The 13279-nt window shown below is 50.6% G+C and overlaps 7 protein-coding genes and 1 non-coding gene across 8 annotated transcripts; 4 read left to right on the top strand and 4 right to left on the bottom strand.

The window, feature by feature from the left end:
* Positions 1–116: 116 nt before the first annotated feature.
* P152DRAFT_25589 (glucose-repressible alcohol dehydrogenase transcriptional effector) lies at positions 117–2979 on the top strand. Its single transcript, XM_033674737.1, has 2 exons — positions 117–1344; positions 1395–2979. The coding sequence occupies exons 1-2, from the start codon at positions 285–287 to the stop codon at positions 2561–2563; spliced, it is 2229 nt and encodes a 742-aa protein (XP_033539274.1). The 5' UTR covers positions 117–284; the 3' UTR covers positions 2564–2979.
* Positions 2980–3119: 140 nt separating this feature from the next.
* Positions 3120–3218, top strand: P152DRAFT_t4. The gene has a single exon. It is a non-coding gene; the product is annotated as a tRNA-Ser (tRNA).
* A 779-nt stretch (positions 3219–3997) lies between these two features.
* Positions 3998–4973, bottom strand: P152DRAFT_478578 (cysteine proteinase; the record flags this gene model as incomplete). The annotated part of the gene is made up of 3 exons (XM_033681664.1): positions 3998–4640; positions 4693–4790; positions 4860–4973. 3 exons carry the CDS (start codon positions 4971–4973, stop codon positions 4127–4129), a joined length of 726 nt encoding a protein of 241 aa, XP_033539273.1. The 3' UTR covers positions 3998–4126.
* Positions 4974–5078: 105 nt separating this feature from the next.
* Positions 5079–5761, bottom strand: P152DRAFT_25556 (uncharacterized protein). The gene has a single exon (XM_033674734.1). The coding sequence runs from the start codon at positions 5566–5568 to the stop codon at positions 5188–5190; it is 381 nt and encodes a 126-aa protein (XP_033539272.1). The 5' UTR covers positions 5569–5761; the 3' UTR covers positions 5079–5187.
* Positions 5762–5935: 174 nt separating this feature from the next.
* P152DRAFT_510827 (MFS transporter) lies at positions 5936–8625 on the top strand. The gene is made up of 3 exons (XM_033682686.1): positions 5936–6608; positions 6658–8080; positions 8137–8625. Exons 1-3 carry the CDS (start codon positions 6342–6344, stop codon positions 8208–8210), a joined length of 1764 nt encoding a protein of 587 aa, XP_033539271.1. The 5' UTR covers positions 5936–6341; the 3' UTR covers positions 8211–8625.
* On the bottom strand, positions 8341–9517 carry P152DRAFT_478576 (NAD dependent epimerase/dehydratase family protein-like protein). Its single transcript, XM_033681663.1, has 2 exons — positions 9240–9517; positions 8341–9175 (listed from the first exon to the last, which is right to left on the bottom strand). The coding sequence occupies exons 1-2, from the start codon at positions 9276–9278 to the stop codon at positions 8522–8524; spliced, it is 693 nt and encodes a 230-aa protein (XP_033539270.1). The 5' UTR covers positions 9279–9517; the 3' UTR covers positions 8341–8521.
* A 1314-nt stretch (positions 9518–10831) lies between these two features.
* On the top strand, positions 10832–11706 carry P152DRAFT_487471 (uncharacterized protein; the record flags this gene model as incomplete). Its single annotated transcript, XM_033682099.1, has 2 exons — positions 10832–11601; positions 11672–11706. Exons 1-2 carry the CDS (start codon positions 10893–10895, stop codon positions 11704–11706), a joined length of 744 nt encoding a protein of 247 aa, XP_033539269.1. The 5' UTR covers positions 10832–10892.
* A 466-nt stretch (positions 11707–12172) lies between these two features.
* Positions 12173–12938, bottom strand: P152DRAFT_454212 (uncharacterized protein; the record flags this gene model as incomplete). The annotated part of the gene is made up of 1 exon (XM_033678550.1): positions 12173–12938. A coding segment is annotated over one exon (336 nt), but the record flags the coding sequence as incomplete, so codon positions are not given.
* Between the last annotated feature and the right edge of the window lie 341 nt (positions 12939–13279).

Here is a 13279-nt window from a genome sequence, read left to right as displayed (position 1 = left end):
TTGTGGGTTCATTCACACTGACGGAAAGGATGAGGTCCCCGCGATTCAGCTACTGACCTTGTCACCAGGCCACGAACAACAGGCACAGGCTACGATTCCCAAGTCAAAGTGGTTTCTTAGACACTTGCTGCTCAACACATCTCCTTTCGCCGATGCTAAGACGAAGAAAACAACGACCCCAATCCCTACCTCCAACTTAACTTCATCCGATCTCGATTTCACGAGATCATCAATACCCGGCTAGCACGGAGTGGTGGCCATATTGGACTTTACGATAGCGTTAGATGGCTGATGGTTATCAGCGATACCAGCAGGGAGCTGGCCACAGTCTCTGGAACCCCTCGTTAGAGGGGGGTTTTTACAGAGCGCATAATCAACGGGCTGCATCCCCAGTCAGTACCGGCCGAGGCCTTTACGCAAACGACACTCCATCCCCCTCTCGATCTCCTGGCCCGCACGCTGGAGCGCACAATCGATTCGGGATGTTCGGTGGGGGCCACAATGCCAACCAGCGCAACATTCTCCAAAATGGCATGGGAGCGGCGCAATATGCCCTTCATATGAACTCCACCAGAGGCTTCCAGGGCCATGGTCAACAAGCGCATACACCACACGCCCAACACCAGGACCACGCGACGCCGAATTCTCGACACAACTTTCCGAACCATCAACATAACCTCTCTGGCAGCGAAGCTCAACCTCACGCGCAACAGCCGCACGGAATCGCTCAGTATGTTAGCACAGAAATGGCGAAAAACTACGGTGAGAATTATACCATGCAACTTCAGGCATACCAGCAATCCGCGGAGATGAGCGGTCCGAATGCCCACGCGAGAAGTCACGGAGGACAGAGGAGCATGATTGCAGCGGCAACGAATGGTCTCACCAAAGAGAGGGATAAGGAGGAGCGCAACCGTGGCAGTCATATCAGCGTGGAGGTTAATGGGTCAAAACTCTACTTCGATGCTATCGACGTTGGCGGCCACAAGATCCGAAACCTTTCTCCTTCTCTGTTCAATTATACGTTCCTCACGCGACTCATCCTCAACCACAACAGCCTGCAATACCTCCCCTCGCAAATCGGCCGTTTGAGAGGGCTCATCCAGCTTGATGTATCATTCAACCATCTACGAGAGTTACCTCCGGAGATTGGAATGCTGACCAACCTGCGCGAACTGCTCCTATTCCGAAACTATCTCGAAGTCTTACCACCGGAGCTGGGATGTCTGTATCAGCTGGAAATGCTGGGTGTCATCGGCAATCAACTTCCAGATGAGGTCACAACAATCCTCAAGGACGAGGGTACCGGACCACTCATCAAATTCTTGCGTGAGCAAGCACCGGGTGAGTAGAAATGACTCGAACTTGTTACATTGCCAACTAACAAAACACAGTGCCTCCACCCCCTGTCGAGCGAGATTGGATCGTTTTGGATGACACTCCCGTCACCGCCAATGAGAAGATCACCGTGATGACCTACAACACCCTTTGTGACAAGTACGCGACACAATCTCAGTATGGTTATACTCCTTCCGCCGCATTGTTGTGGACACACCGCCGGGACCTGGTTCTCGAAGAAATCCGTGGTCGCGACTCGGACATTGTATGTCTTCAAGAAATCGATCAGAGGAGCTACAACGAATTCTTCCGACCCTCGCTCGCGCACAATGACTACAAGGGGGTCTACTGGCCGAAGGGCCGCGCGAAAACCATGGGCGACAAGGATGCCGAGCTCGTCGATGGCTGTGCGACGTTCTACAAGAACAGCAAATTCATTCTCCTCCAGAAAGAGGTGATCGATTTTGCGAATCAAGCCATTAACCGACCGGACATGAAAGGCGAACATGATATCTTCAACCGTGTCATGCCGAGAGACGATATCGCAACCGTGTCGTTTCTGGAAAACCGCATGACTGGCGCCCGACTCATGGTCGTGAACGCCCATATCTTCTGGAACCCGGTGTTCAAGGATGTCAAAGTCATTCAAGTCGCGATTCTCCTGGAACAGCTTGGGGTTCTCGCCGAGAAATTCACGAAGGTCGCACCTTGCAGTGAGAAGGACAAAGTCCTGTTCAAATTCGCGAACAGCGATCAGGACGAGGCTGCCGCACCGCCGGAAGAGCAACCCAATCCCGCACCATCGAAGAAATATTCCTCCGGGACCGATATTCCGGTGATCATGTGCGGTGATTTCAACAGCATGCCCGGATCCGGCGTCTACGACCTCATCGCGCACGGTAACCTCTCCCACGCGCACAGCGACCTCATGAACCGCAAGTACGGCAACTTTACTAAGGAAGGCGTCGGCATGAGTCACCCGTTCAAGCTGAAGAGCAGCTACAGCAACATCGGGGAGCTGTCCTTCACCAACTACACTCCAACGTTCACCGGCGTCATCGACTACATCTGGTACTCCGCCAATGCGTTCCAAGTCACGGGCCTTTTGGGTGAAGTGGATAAGGACTATCTGGCGTGCGTTCCTGGTTTCCCGAACTATCATTTCCCGAGTGATCATCTTGCGCTCTTGGCGGAGTTTGCGGTGAAGGCGCGGAAGGATAGATAGGTGGGCGCGGAAGGCAAAAGAGTCAGCCGGGGTGCATAGAGCTTTTCTAGAGGTATCCTGAACATCAGAGCGGTGGAACGGCATATTATCCCGGCTATTTGTCGATAGATCCGTTGGAAAGTCGAGGCATTCGGGAAACACTGGTGCTGATGCAGGCCTAGGATTGTGGTGTGATTTTTTTCTCTCTCTTCATCGGGCGCCTCTGCGATCCATTAGGGGTGTGGCATGGACATCCAGGCGTTTGTAAACCATGTGGGAGGAGTTTGAATTTGCGGTTCGTTTTTTCTGCGTGGTGGTTATGATGGGCTTCATGTGTTGTCCTTTCTTTAGGCTAGGTTAGCTGGTTGGCTTTGCAGACCATCAGGGTCTGTGATCTAGTCATCAAGACTCGTCAATAATTCATTCAATTACCCTTGCCCACGTGACGTGCCGTGACCATGAAATGAAATGCGAACGAAGCATGAGAGAAAATTCAATATAGATTTCCGTAATCGGTAAATTCTAATTTACTTTATATATCTCTTTCCGCCATTGAAAAGTAATTCTCTATCTACATGACACGGTGTCCGAGTGGTTAAGGAGTCAGACTTGAACCAAAATTTGTTTGAGCTATCTGATACGTTCGCGTGCGCAGGTTCAAATCCTGTCCGTGTCGATATATTTTTTTTTTTGGGCGGGATATCTTTTTACCATTTCTGATTCAACTATCCAGAGGATACGAAATTCTAGAGGTTCATGAAGGTTGAAGTGCCAGCAGGAGTAGCGAATCTCAGAAATATGGTAGTTACCTACTCCGTAGATATGTCACAATAAATCGTTAGTTTAGGGGTATAGTATTTATAGTGATGCGTACGGAGAACGAATTCTACGCTTCTATTCTTAAACCAGAGTTTCTAAATAGACCTTATTGCGGTTCTATATTCGGTACATGCGGACGGTTATCTTATGACTGGATCTTGCCTATCCACTACTTTCCTAATTTCCTTGTGCCGCCTTCTGTACCTCGTCCAATCTGCCATTGATATGTAACATTTTCAACCATTTGAGAATAACGTACTGATAATAGAACATGTTCCTTGCTGTGTCGCCTGACTGGTGCCTGTCGCGAATCCCAGGAAGAATGTTTACCTGGTGCTGTGCGATGGCATCAAAGAGGGTAATCAGCCTATCGACTTCCCCACCCGGATTCTGGTCTTGTGCGGGCAATTGGTATTCTGGTATCGGCGGGCTTGCATCGATTAGACCTTGTGTGACCCCATAGTATCTAGGTGGTGGCCCTATGAAGTATGGTTCTTCCCCATCGACGGGCATAAGAACGAATAGGTTTCGCGCGACTAGGTTTCGCCAGGCCTCGTCCTTTACCTTGGGGTGCGCTAGATAAATTTCGTCCAAACGTCGCTCGATAGCCCGGATCGCCGCAATACAACTTTCCAAAGTATTTACCTGTGTATCCTCCACTAGGACAAGCATAGCATGCGCAGCGCCGTCTGGCTCAAACAAGTCGGCCAAATCCTCCGACGCCCAGTCTAACCAGTTTAAGGGGAGTTCTTCGTAGTCGTGGAGCTATCTGGGCCACTCATCCAGGCCGTTCAAATACCACAACTGGTTCCCGATAGGTGAATATGCAACAAAATGTTCAAGCGTGCCCTGGGTGAGATTAATTTCACCTGGTGGTACGTTTGAAGTTTCCCCAAGAGATTTTGGCCCTGGTCGCCCCTTGCGGGCGTTTGGGGTGTAGCCTGTGATGACTTTGGCGTCTTGCATGAACATTTCCATCTTCCTCGCGCACGCGTTGTGAGCGCTTCTCAAATCCTCAAATCCGGTGATGTCTTCCCCTCGTTGAACTTGATTATGGCTTTCGGTAGTGGCGAAAAACTCCGCCATTTGCTCGCTATCGATCAATCCATCAGGAAGGTTGCCGAGGACTTTCATCAACGCGATGGTCCCGCATGCATCTGTGATTAGTTGATTCGCAAACCAGATTCCTGGTCGATGGTAGGGTCGCTGCCCTTTATCTAGTGCCCAGTAGGGGCGTCCGACGACAATCATGGCGTATAGTCTGGTGCCATCGGGGAGGCTACCGCTTTGTCAGCATCCCAACAACTTTGTAGAGAACGACCCCAACTCACGCCTGGGAGTCTATAAAGCCGTTATAATCCAGAGCTGTTGCCTGTATCCACCGAAGGTTGGCAAGGCCGAAGTGCCTCATCAACGCGTTGAACGCCCACTTTTCAATGATGAATTAGTGGTCGGACTTTGAACACTGATGTCTAATGTTCCTCTGTGAAGCACTCACCGGTTCACCTTGTAATTTGACCCATCCAGTCCATCCATCCTTCTCTTTTTGGGTAGCTGGCAACAACAATTCATCCACGTTTATAGTGTTATCATACTGGGTGCCTGTCGCCATGGCTAACTTCGAGTGGCCAAGTCACAATAGGACCTGCTATCAATAGAACGGATGCTTGAAGAAAAATACTGGACGACACTGGCGACGAGTTCATAACGTACGGAACATTAATTAGACCCATGATGAAGCAGAGACTCGAGGGACAAGACGACTTCATAGTAGACTGATCAAAGAAAGTGACGCGGGTAGTGACCGGCAGAGGAATGCAGTGTTATTAGACAAAGCAGTTCTGCGAAACTAATATTGATTTCATACGCGTTCGGTTGGACGATTCATCATTGACCTTTTCGTTGTTGTTCAAGAACAAGCTCCTGAAGATAATAGAATACGTCGAGACTGCCGACAATATGGGTCTCCTCCGGACATGGCACCATAGCACCTCCGGCTCCAAGGTTGTCCTGGAGTAACGATATAACCAATGTGCACTCTCCTTTCTGATTGAAATGAATACTCGAAAGCTGAATTGCATTGTTTCCTGGAGGACACGTAGCTGGTGGCTTGCCACGTTGCGGAGAATTTCCAGCGACTTGGAAGAATGAGGACTCTGTAAATGGCTGGTGGCAGCAGATAGGCTCAAAAATAGGAAAATGTACATTTTGTTCGACGCGATTTGAAACCCCTCCTCTGAGTAGCTGAAGATACTAGTTACCTCTGCAAGATGTGAACTTGATGGATGGAGTCACGGAGTTCATGAGAATTGCGAAACAGTCAATGTGCATATTTGTTCCGAGCCGTTGAAGGGAATTTCACGACTATGGACGAAGTCGCAATGTCGCACACCTAATCGCATCATTTGGCCGCATCATGCATGCTATGGTAATTAAAGCCTGGGTCATCGAGATTCGAGACAGCGAATCAAGCCCTTGTGGATGATGTGGCCGAGATCAGAGATCCTGATGTCGGCATATAAATTGCCGTCCAACATGGATTACCAATACCCCCCTTGACGTTATCTCCCCTCAAGATACACCGCGGGACAATCTGAATGCCAGCCCTGGCGGCTGAAGCCTCGCTGTACGGTCACGTCACGTCCCTGTTTCGAAGCACCTTGGATACGATATCTAGCTATCTACCCCCTACACTCTCTTGTATCTTCATTTTCCCATTTTTCCTAGGCCGTGGTCTCTGGACAGAGTTGCTCTGTAATAGTCACTAGCGATTCATCGCGATGTTGCAACAACCGGCTCGAATTGGTTCATTCGTTCTCCACTCTCGCATTCTTTAGTGGCCGACGTGTGCTTCCGCGGTCGCAGTCTCGGCCCACTAGGACAATTTACGGGTCCATCTCGCAAGATATCTGATCAATTATCAGATCAGTTATCAGATCGAAGGGTCCAAGTCCACCAGACTGGACGACACAGGGACAAGATGAGCGCCGAACGACAGCCAGCATGGCTGGGCGCCGACGAGGTGGTCGGCGCATCCAATACTCGAAGTGGAAGTACCGGCGATATCACGCTGCAAGAAGAGGACATTGTTCCGGCGGCCGAGGGAGGAGTCATGGGTTCCAAACAGGTGCAGGATACAGACGAGGAGACGCCTCTGATAAGGAAAACGACTTCTACAACACTGCTGGGGGAAGAGTCTGAAGAGCGCGGAGATTTCGATGGCTTGCCATGGTACAAGAAACCATCCGTGAGTATACGATCCAACAGATCAAACGCATAGACGTTGACCGCTGCAGATATTCTGGATGCTTCCTCCATACCTCCTATCCACGATGGCATTTGGCGGTGTCATGGTCCCGAAATTGAACCTCATCCTTACCCTGATCTGTCGAGAATATTTCGCCGACCAAGCGTTGGCCGACCCTACCTTCACATACCTCCCGGTCGTCTTTGGAGAAGAGAACGAGCAGTGCCGTGACGCGGGGGTGCAATCGCGTGTTGCACAATTCAACCTTGCAGGAACCGTTATCTCGGGCCTCCTCGCAGCTCTTGTGAGCCCGAAACTGGGCGCACTGTCCGACCGATACGGGCGGAAGCTGATCATCGTGCTCACGAACTTCGGGATGTTCAGCGGCGAGATTATTACTATATTTGCCGCCAAATATCCCGATATCATCTCCGTATATTGGATTCTAGTTGGGTTCGTCTTCGATGGAATGTGCGGCTCGTTCATCACGTCCATGGCTCTTGCGCATTCGTATGCAACGGACTGTACGCCTCCATCGAAGCGGAACGTGGCGTTTGGATACTTCCATGGCTGCCTTTTCACGGGAATTGCTATCGGACCCATCGTTGCAGGCTACATCGTCAAGAAGACCGGGACCGTCCTGCCGGTCTTCTACTACGGCATCGCGGCACACATTCTCTTCATCGCCTTACTCGCCTTCGTTATCCCCGAGTCCCTCAGCAAATCCCGCCAGCTGCTCGCGCGGGAAAAATACCGCGTCAAACACCTCGCCTCCGGGCCTCCCTCCTTTCTCTCCTCCCTCCGCCCCGCCAACTTCTTCGAACCCCTCCGCATCCTCTACCCAACTGGCCCCGGATCCTCTTCCGCGCTCCGTAGCAACCTCCTCGTGCTTGCCGCCGTTGATACCCTTGGGTTCGGCGTCGCCATGGGAGCCTTCCAGATCATCGTCATTTATAGCAACTTCATGTTCGGCTGGGACACATACACGCAGTCCTTGTTCATCTCCATCGTCAACACCTGCCGCGTCTTCGGGTTGCTCGTCATCCTTCCACTGCTCAACGGCTACGGCCGCAGGTGGCTCACGGGCACTACCCACGTGTCGCGGAGTGGTTCGGACACTTTCGAATTGAACATCATCCGTGTGGCGGTCATGATTGACACCCTAGGATTTCTGGGATACAGCTTTGCCAGGGATGGGAAGCTGTTCACCCTCAGCGGCATCGTCGCGAGCTTTGGCGGTATGGGGGCGCCGACGTTGCAGAGCGTCTTGACGAAGCATGTCCCACCAGATAAGACGGGGCAATTGCTTGGAGCGCTGGGACTGTTGCATGCTCTGGCAAGAGTGATCAGTCCGACGATCTTCAACGGCATCTATAGTGCAACGGTGGGGAAGTATTCTCCAACGGTGTTTATATGTCTGACCGCGACGTTCTTTTTGGCGTTCGCGTGCGCTTTATTCATCAGACCGAACGGTGAGTCTTGAGTATCCTGAATGATGAAATACATGGGACTAATTGAATATGTGTAGTGTATCTCCCCGAGCAAGAAGAGTATCATGATGACGATTACAGGGAAAACGACGAGCTTCTGGCTAACTCCTGAACTCAGCGACTAGGTTCTGAGTCTGGAATAGACATACTAGAGTATATAGGCCATCTGGGCCACGAACTTCTGACGATCTTACGCATGCACTTGGATTTGTGGACATCACGGGTGTCTAGCGTTCGTTCAGGGATGATTGTATATAGTACCTTGAAGCGTTGTTTATATCGTACATTTTATTAAGCATTATGATTGTGGCATGAGCTACATTATTGCACCAACGACCTAAAATCAAATCGTACAGTCCTACAGTCTCCGGTTGAGCTCGAATCATCGTTCACGTCCCCCGACCATTTCGAAACATCCTCCAACTACGTCTCCTTCCACTCCGTCCTCCCCAACCTGATAATATCACTCTGCCCCAACTCCCACACCCCCTCCTCCCTCTTCCCCTCCACACAATCCAACCCAGCCCTCACCGCCGCCCTTCCAATCACCCTCGCCTCCGCCGCCCACGAATCCGTCAACGCCGTACTCACGCTCCCCAACCCCCTCCCGAACGTCCGGATCACCCACTCCACCACCCGCGTCTCCTTCCGGTCCCCCAGAATCATCCCCGGCTTTACCAACACCACATGCTTAAACCCCAACCCCATCACCGCCTCCTCCAACTCCCCCTTCATCTTTATGTAAGGAAACCGCGAGCTCGCGTTCGCCCCAGTCGACGAAATCAGCACATACGTGTCCACCCCCGCGGCCTTCGCCGCCTTCGCGAGCGCGAGGTTCAGGTCCAGGTCGATTTTTCGCTGGTTCTCGAGACTGCCGGCAGCGGCGCGGGTGGTGCCGAGGCCAGAGAGGAAGAGTTGGGGGACGGGGGTGGTAGGGAAGGAGGAGGGCCAGGTGGAGGGGTCGCTGGAGGTGAGGGAAGTGACGTTGGGGGATGAGGTGGGGAGGTCGCGGCGGGTGTAGGCATAGATTTGCTTGATGGCGGGGAGGCTGGTGAGAGTATCAAGGATGAAGGAGCCCTGAGAAGATGGAAGTTAGTGCGTATTCTATTGACGGAGGGGTTACTGGTGGAAATATGCATACGACCAGCCCTGTGCTTCCTGCGAGAACTGTGGTCGTCATGGTGTCGAGTGGTTGGACTGCTTGGGGTGATCCTGAATGGCGTGGAATTTCAATCACAAGTGTCTGGTTATTCTCTTTCGGTTGAATTGCACTGAGCCTTTCAATGGACAGGAATGAGGCAATATTAAATGCTGTGATGCAAAGGCATATTAACGTTACCCAGCGGAGATAATTGGCCCGGCCACCGCATGCGGCCACCAGGGTGCTCCAGCCTCCGCCCTCCAGGCCTCCAGCAGCCCGCACTCCGCAGTGCTTAGTAAGCCTTAGTAATTTATTAGTTTGGCTGTTCAACTTTCAGCTAGTTTCAACTTTCAAACTTTCAATACATATGGCGCAGCACGGACTTAACAACAAGAACGCCCCTCAAACCGTCGGTCACGCAGGCGGCGTCCCTGATGGGCCTAATTTTGACGTCACTGCCTTCCTTGACTCCTTATGGTGGTCGGTGACATTCTTTCATCAACCAATTCTCATCCCGTTCACATACGACAGATCCAAGTTTATCTCCAGAGACCGGAGATTTCAAGTCGAACAACGTTAAACTACAGAAGTCAGAAGATGCCTTTCATAGCGTTCAACTTAGTTAGTAATCTGTTCATTTAGCAGCACTGGAAGACCACCCTGAAATAATATCTCGACCCATTGTCTGTACTACCTGTCAAGCGTATGCTACGTCTCAATTTAGTCTTATGAGGTTGTATAGGTTTGAATTTTTTAGATCTTCTTTGTCAATGCTACTATCCATTATTCTATCAACCGCAGTTTTTGTTGAGGATCCAGGGTCTGCATACTGCCGATGCCTGGCTTCATACGCCTGCATCTTTGCACCATATAACCAGCCTTTGTTTGATGGTATGTTACGAACTTGTGTTACACAGTACTATTCATTAAAGATTCGCCTTCCATATATATCCAATTTATTGTTCAAGCATCAGCTTACTAGATTTCCCCCGCTCTACTGATGATGTCTACACCGTCTCATCAACATATCAATCCTATCTGGCCAGCATCATTGACATTCACCCCCTTGGCCAGCTGTCCCCGTGGGAGCATATGAAGTCTTATTCCACTTCAGCAAGAAAAGAGGATGCGATCATGTGCCCGAAACTACAGGAAGGAACTTCAAAGCAGATCGCTGAACGGATATGGCTTTTACATAATTGTAGGTAAGTATGTCATCGCCATCCCTGGGTTCGATACCAGCCTCCTAAGCAGCAGTGTTGATGAGCACCTAGCGAGAGACAATGCGATAACAGCAGAGCTAACACAAAGGCGTTACTACCTAAGCCTCTCTACACCGCTCGATCATCGTGTTGACGAGGCAGGCGATCTGGCAAATGATCACTGATTCAACTAGATATCACGAAAACTGAATCTCATCACCTTCGCTAGAACCGCTGACTCGCATGCTCTGCTTTGTAACACCGCCCAATGAGTGTATCAATACGCTGTGCTTGCCTTTGTTGCTTTGTCTGGTACCGATCACAATGTCTTTGTATATATTTTCTCTTCTCTACCATATATATATATCTCTGAGCCCTTCCATCTCTACCAGCTTTCTTCTTTCCTCAGAACCCAAGCAGGCTCAACACTTCGATGAACTCTTCGTGCTAAATGGGAAACTGTTCGTCGAATGTTGAGCGCAGATCCCACAAGACCATGCGTAAGAGCCCCTCCGATCTCAATAAGGCCCCGACACCACCTATCCCGGAGATAGTTGTGTCTGGTCCTCACTGTGACGAGCCGCATCCTGTTGGTTATTCTGCTGCTGCTCCTCCTAATGTTAACCGCACCCATCTAGTTCCCCCAACCCCTTATTGGAAGGTAAAACAGGACCTGAAGCCCAAGCAGCTTCAGCAGCGTCAGCAGCTTCAGCAACCGTACACGACCATGAAGGCCGAATACTACGAGCGTCGACGCCCTGTGAGCCCTTGGTACTACTCCCGGTCGTCCAGGGCAACTGGCGCCACCCCGACCCGCAATCCCGCTACCAGATCCAAGCCGCGAACCGAGACCCGTTATCGAACCGTTCGGCGAGCTCCACCCCGCCTACCGCTTCGGACTCCCGCGCGTCACGATTACGCTGCCGACTACCGATATATTCGCAGCACTCCCGGCGGCGTTACATCTGCATTCTCCTCCGACTCTTCCTCGTCTGTTTCTGATACGGGCTCGGTCTACGAGATCAACGACCCTCGGGCGAAGAGACTTTGGAGGCAGTCGATTGCCCGGCATCGTGCGGCGGAAAGAGCGCGGCACATCGCGAATCAGAACTTCGTGCAGAAGAACCCACGGACGAAGCCGAAGAAGCAGTCGATTCGTCGTAAGTTCACCAGGTGGCTGAAGAAGTTGCTTTGAACTACATCGTTCATGACACTCTACTAACCCTTTAGACCGAATTTCCAACGTTGATACAGCTGTTCGCTAAATGTTTCCTTTGTCAATGGGATTATAAGGGTTCTAAATTGTCACCGCAAGGCGTTTAGGAAGGTAATTTGAAATTTATCCTGCTTTTACTACTGTAACAATTCCAATTCATGCTAATTATTCCTATATATCTGAAGCTATTTCCATGTATCTTGCAGCATCATCAGACGCCTCATAGTCTCTGCACTCATTGAGCTCCTCCGCACTCCCAAGAGATCTCTTCCCCCACTTAACAGTCTTTCGACTGATACCCCAGAGGCTGGTATAGCCAAATAATCTCTGGCAGCTGCAGCCATACGTGGGTACTCATGGTAATGAGACCTCCACCAAGAGAGCAACCAGTCCTTCTCTTTCGTCGTCGAGTTATCCACTATCACAGCTCCATCTTGAAAGTACCGATCGATATCAGACAAGCATTGCTTTTGTGGTTGCAACTTCTGTAACACTCGAGCTTCAACACTCTTTGCCTTCCTTCTATTACCCTCAGCGGATACGGGCTGCTCTGCTGTTGATGAATATTACTCATGTAACAAGCCTTCTATGTTCTTAACTACATCCTAAGCCGTTGCTTCTCCTAACTCATTTTCAAGTAGTAGTGTTTTGAACCGCCGATCAAGCACTTGAGCGACCGAGTACGTATCCTGCCCATCCATGAGATCACAATACTCCTGGAACTTCTGTAGATCTGGGGACATAGCTGCCACAATATCCGGATGAAGACCTGAAAACTCTCCTTCTCTAGAAGCGACATCATGTAAAATGTCGTGCAGCTTATAGTAGATCGATATCGCCAAACTGATCCGCGGCGGACGCTCCGAAACAACCAGAGTACACTCGTCAAACTTTGCAAGGATGCTCTCAATTTGCTCAAGAAAATCCCAATCTTCGATCGTAAAAGGTGGAAGACGTTTTTCATGGTCGGTCCACTTTTGAATCTGTTGCTTTGCACCCAGTCCATCTCTCAGCATTCGTCGGGTCGAATTCCAACGCGTATCGACGTCGTACTCGATGAACTTGTCATTCAATCGATGGGTCTGACAGAGAAGTTTCCACTGCAGCTTCCGCTGCGGCGACCTTGCAATCCAGCAAGCTATAATTCGAAGTCCAATCTCCCAATAACTAAAGATGCTGGTAAAGCGTCCTGGGAATTCTCAGGCTTCTAGTTAGGGGGGGTTTTAAAAGTTATTTTCCCTCAGCGCTTTCATTCTCGTACCAAGACACCCCGTACTAATTAGTGCAACCTTTGGTTGAGTACTTTGGAGCTCTTCAAATTTTGGGTAAGGCTATGTCTACACGTAACGTTTGCTCCGCCTACACGTCCCGTATTGCTAGACCTACACGTATCCATAAATGGTTTAGCGTATATTTCTAGAGGGATTCCTGCCACCACCAAGATATCGACATCAAGACGTGAGATTCGCGCAAAACAGGCAAAAAAAGAGTAGATACTAATCAGAGATCGAGCGTCATAAATATCGCCCCTCCTGAGGTCCTCCGTGTATCCCCAGGCACGTCTCCAGTCCCCATTCCAACCCAGGCACCACGCCCACCCCGGGTACCACGCCCACCCCGGG

The sequence above is a fragment of the Eremomyces bilateralis genome (assembly GCF_010015585.1).
Source record: "Eremomyces bilateralis CBS 781.70 unplaced genomic scaffold P152scaffold_1, whole genome shotgun sequence".
Lineage (NCBI taxonomy): Eukaryota > Fungi > Ascomycota > Dothideomycetes > Eremomycetales > Eremomycetaceae > Eremomyces > Eremomyces bilateralis.
Note: the sequence above shows the minus strand (reverse complement) of the source record. Positions and strands in the feature narration are given on the sequence as shown.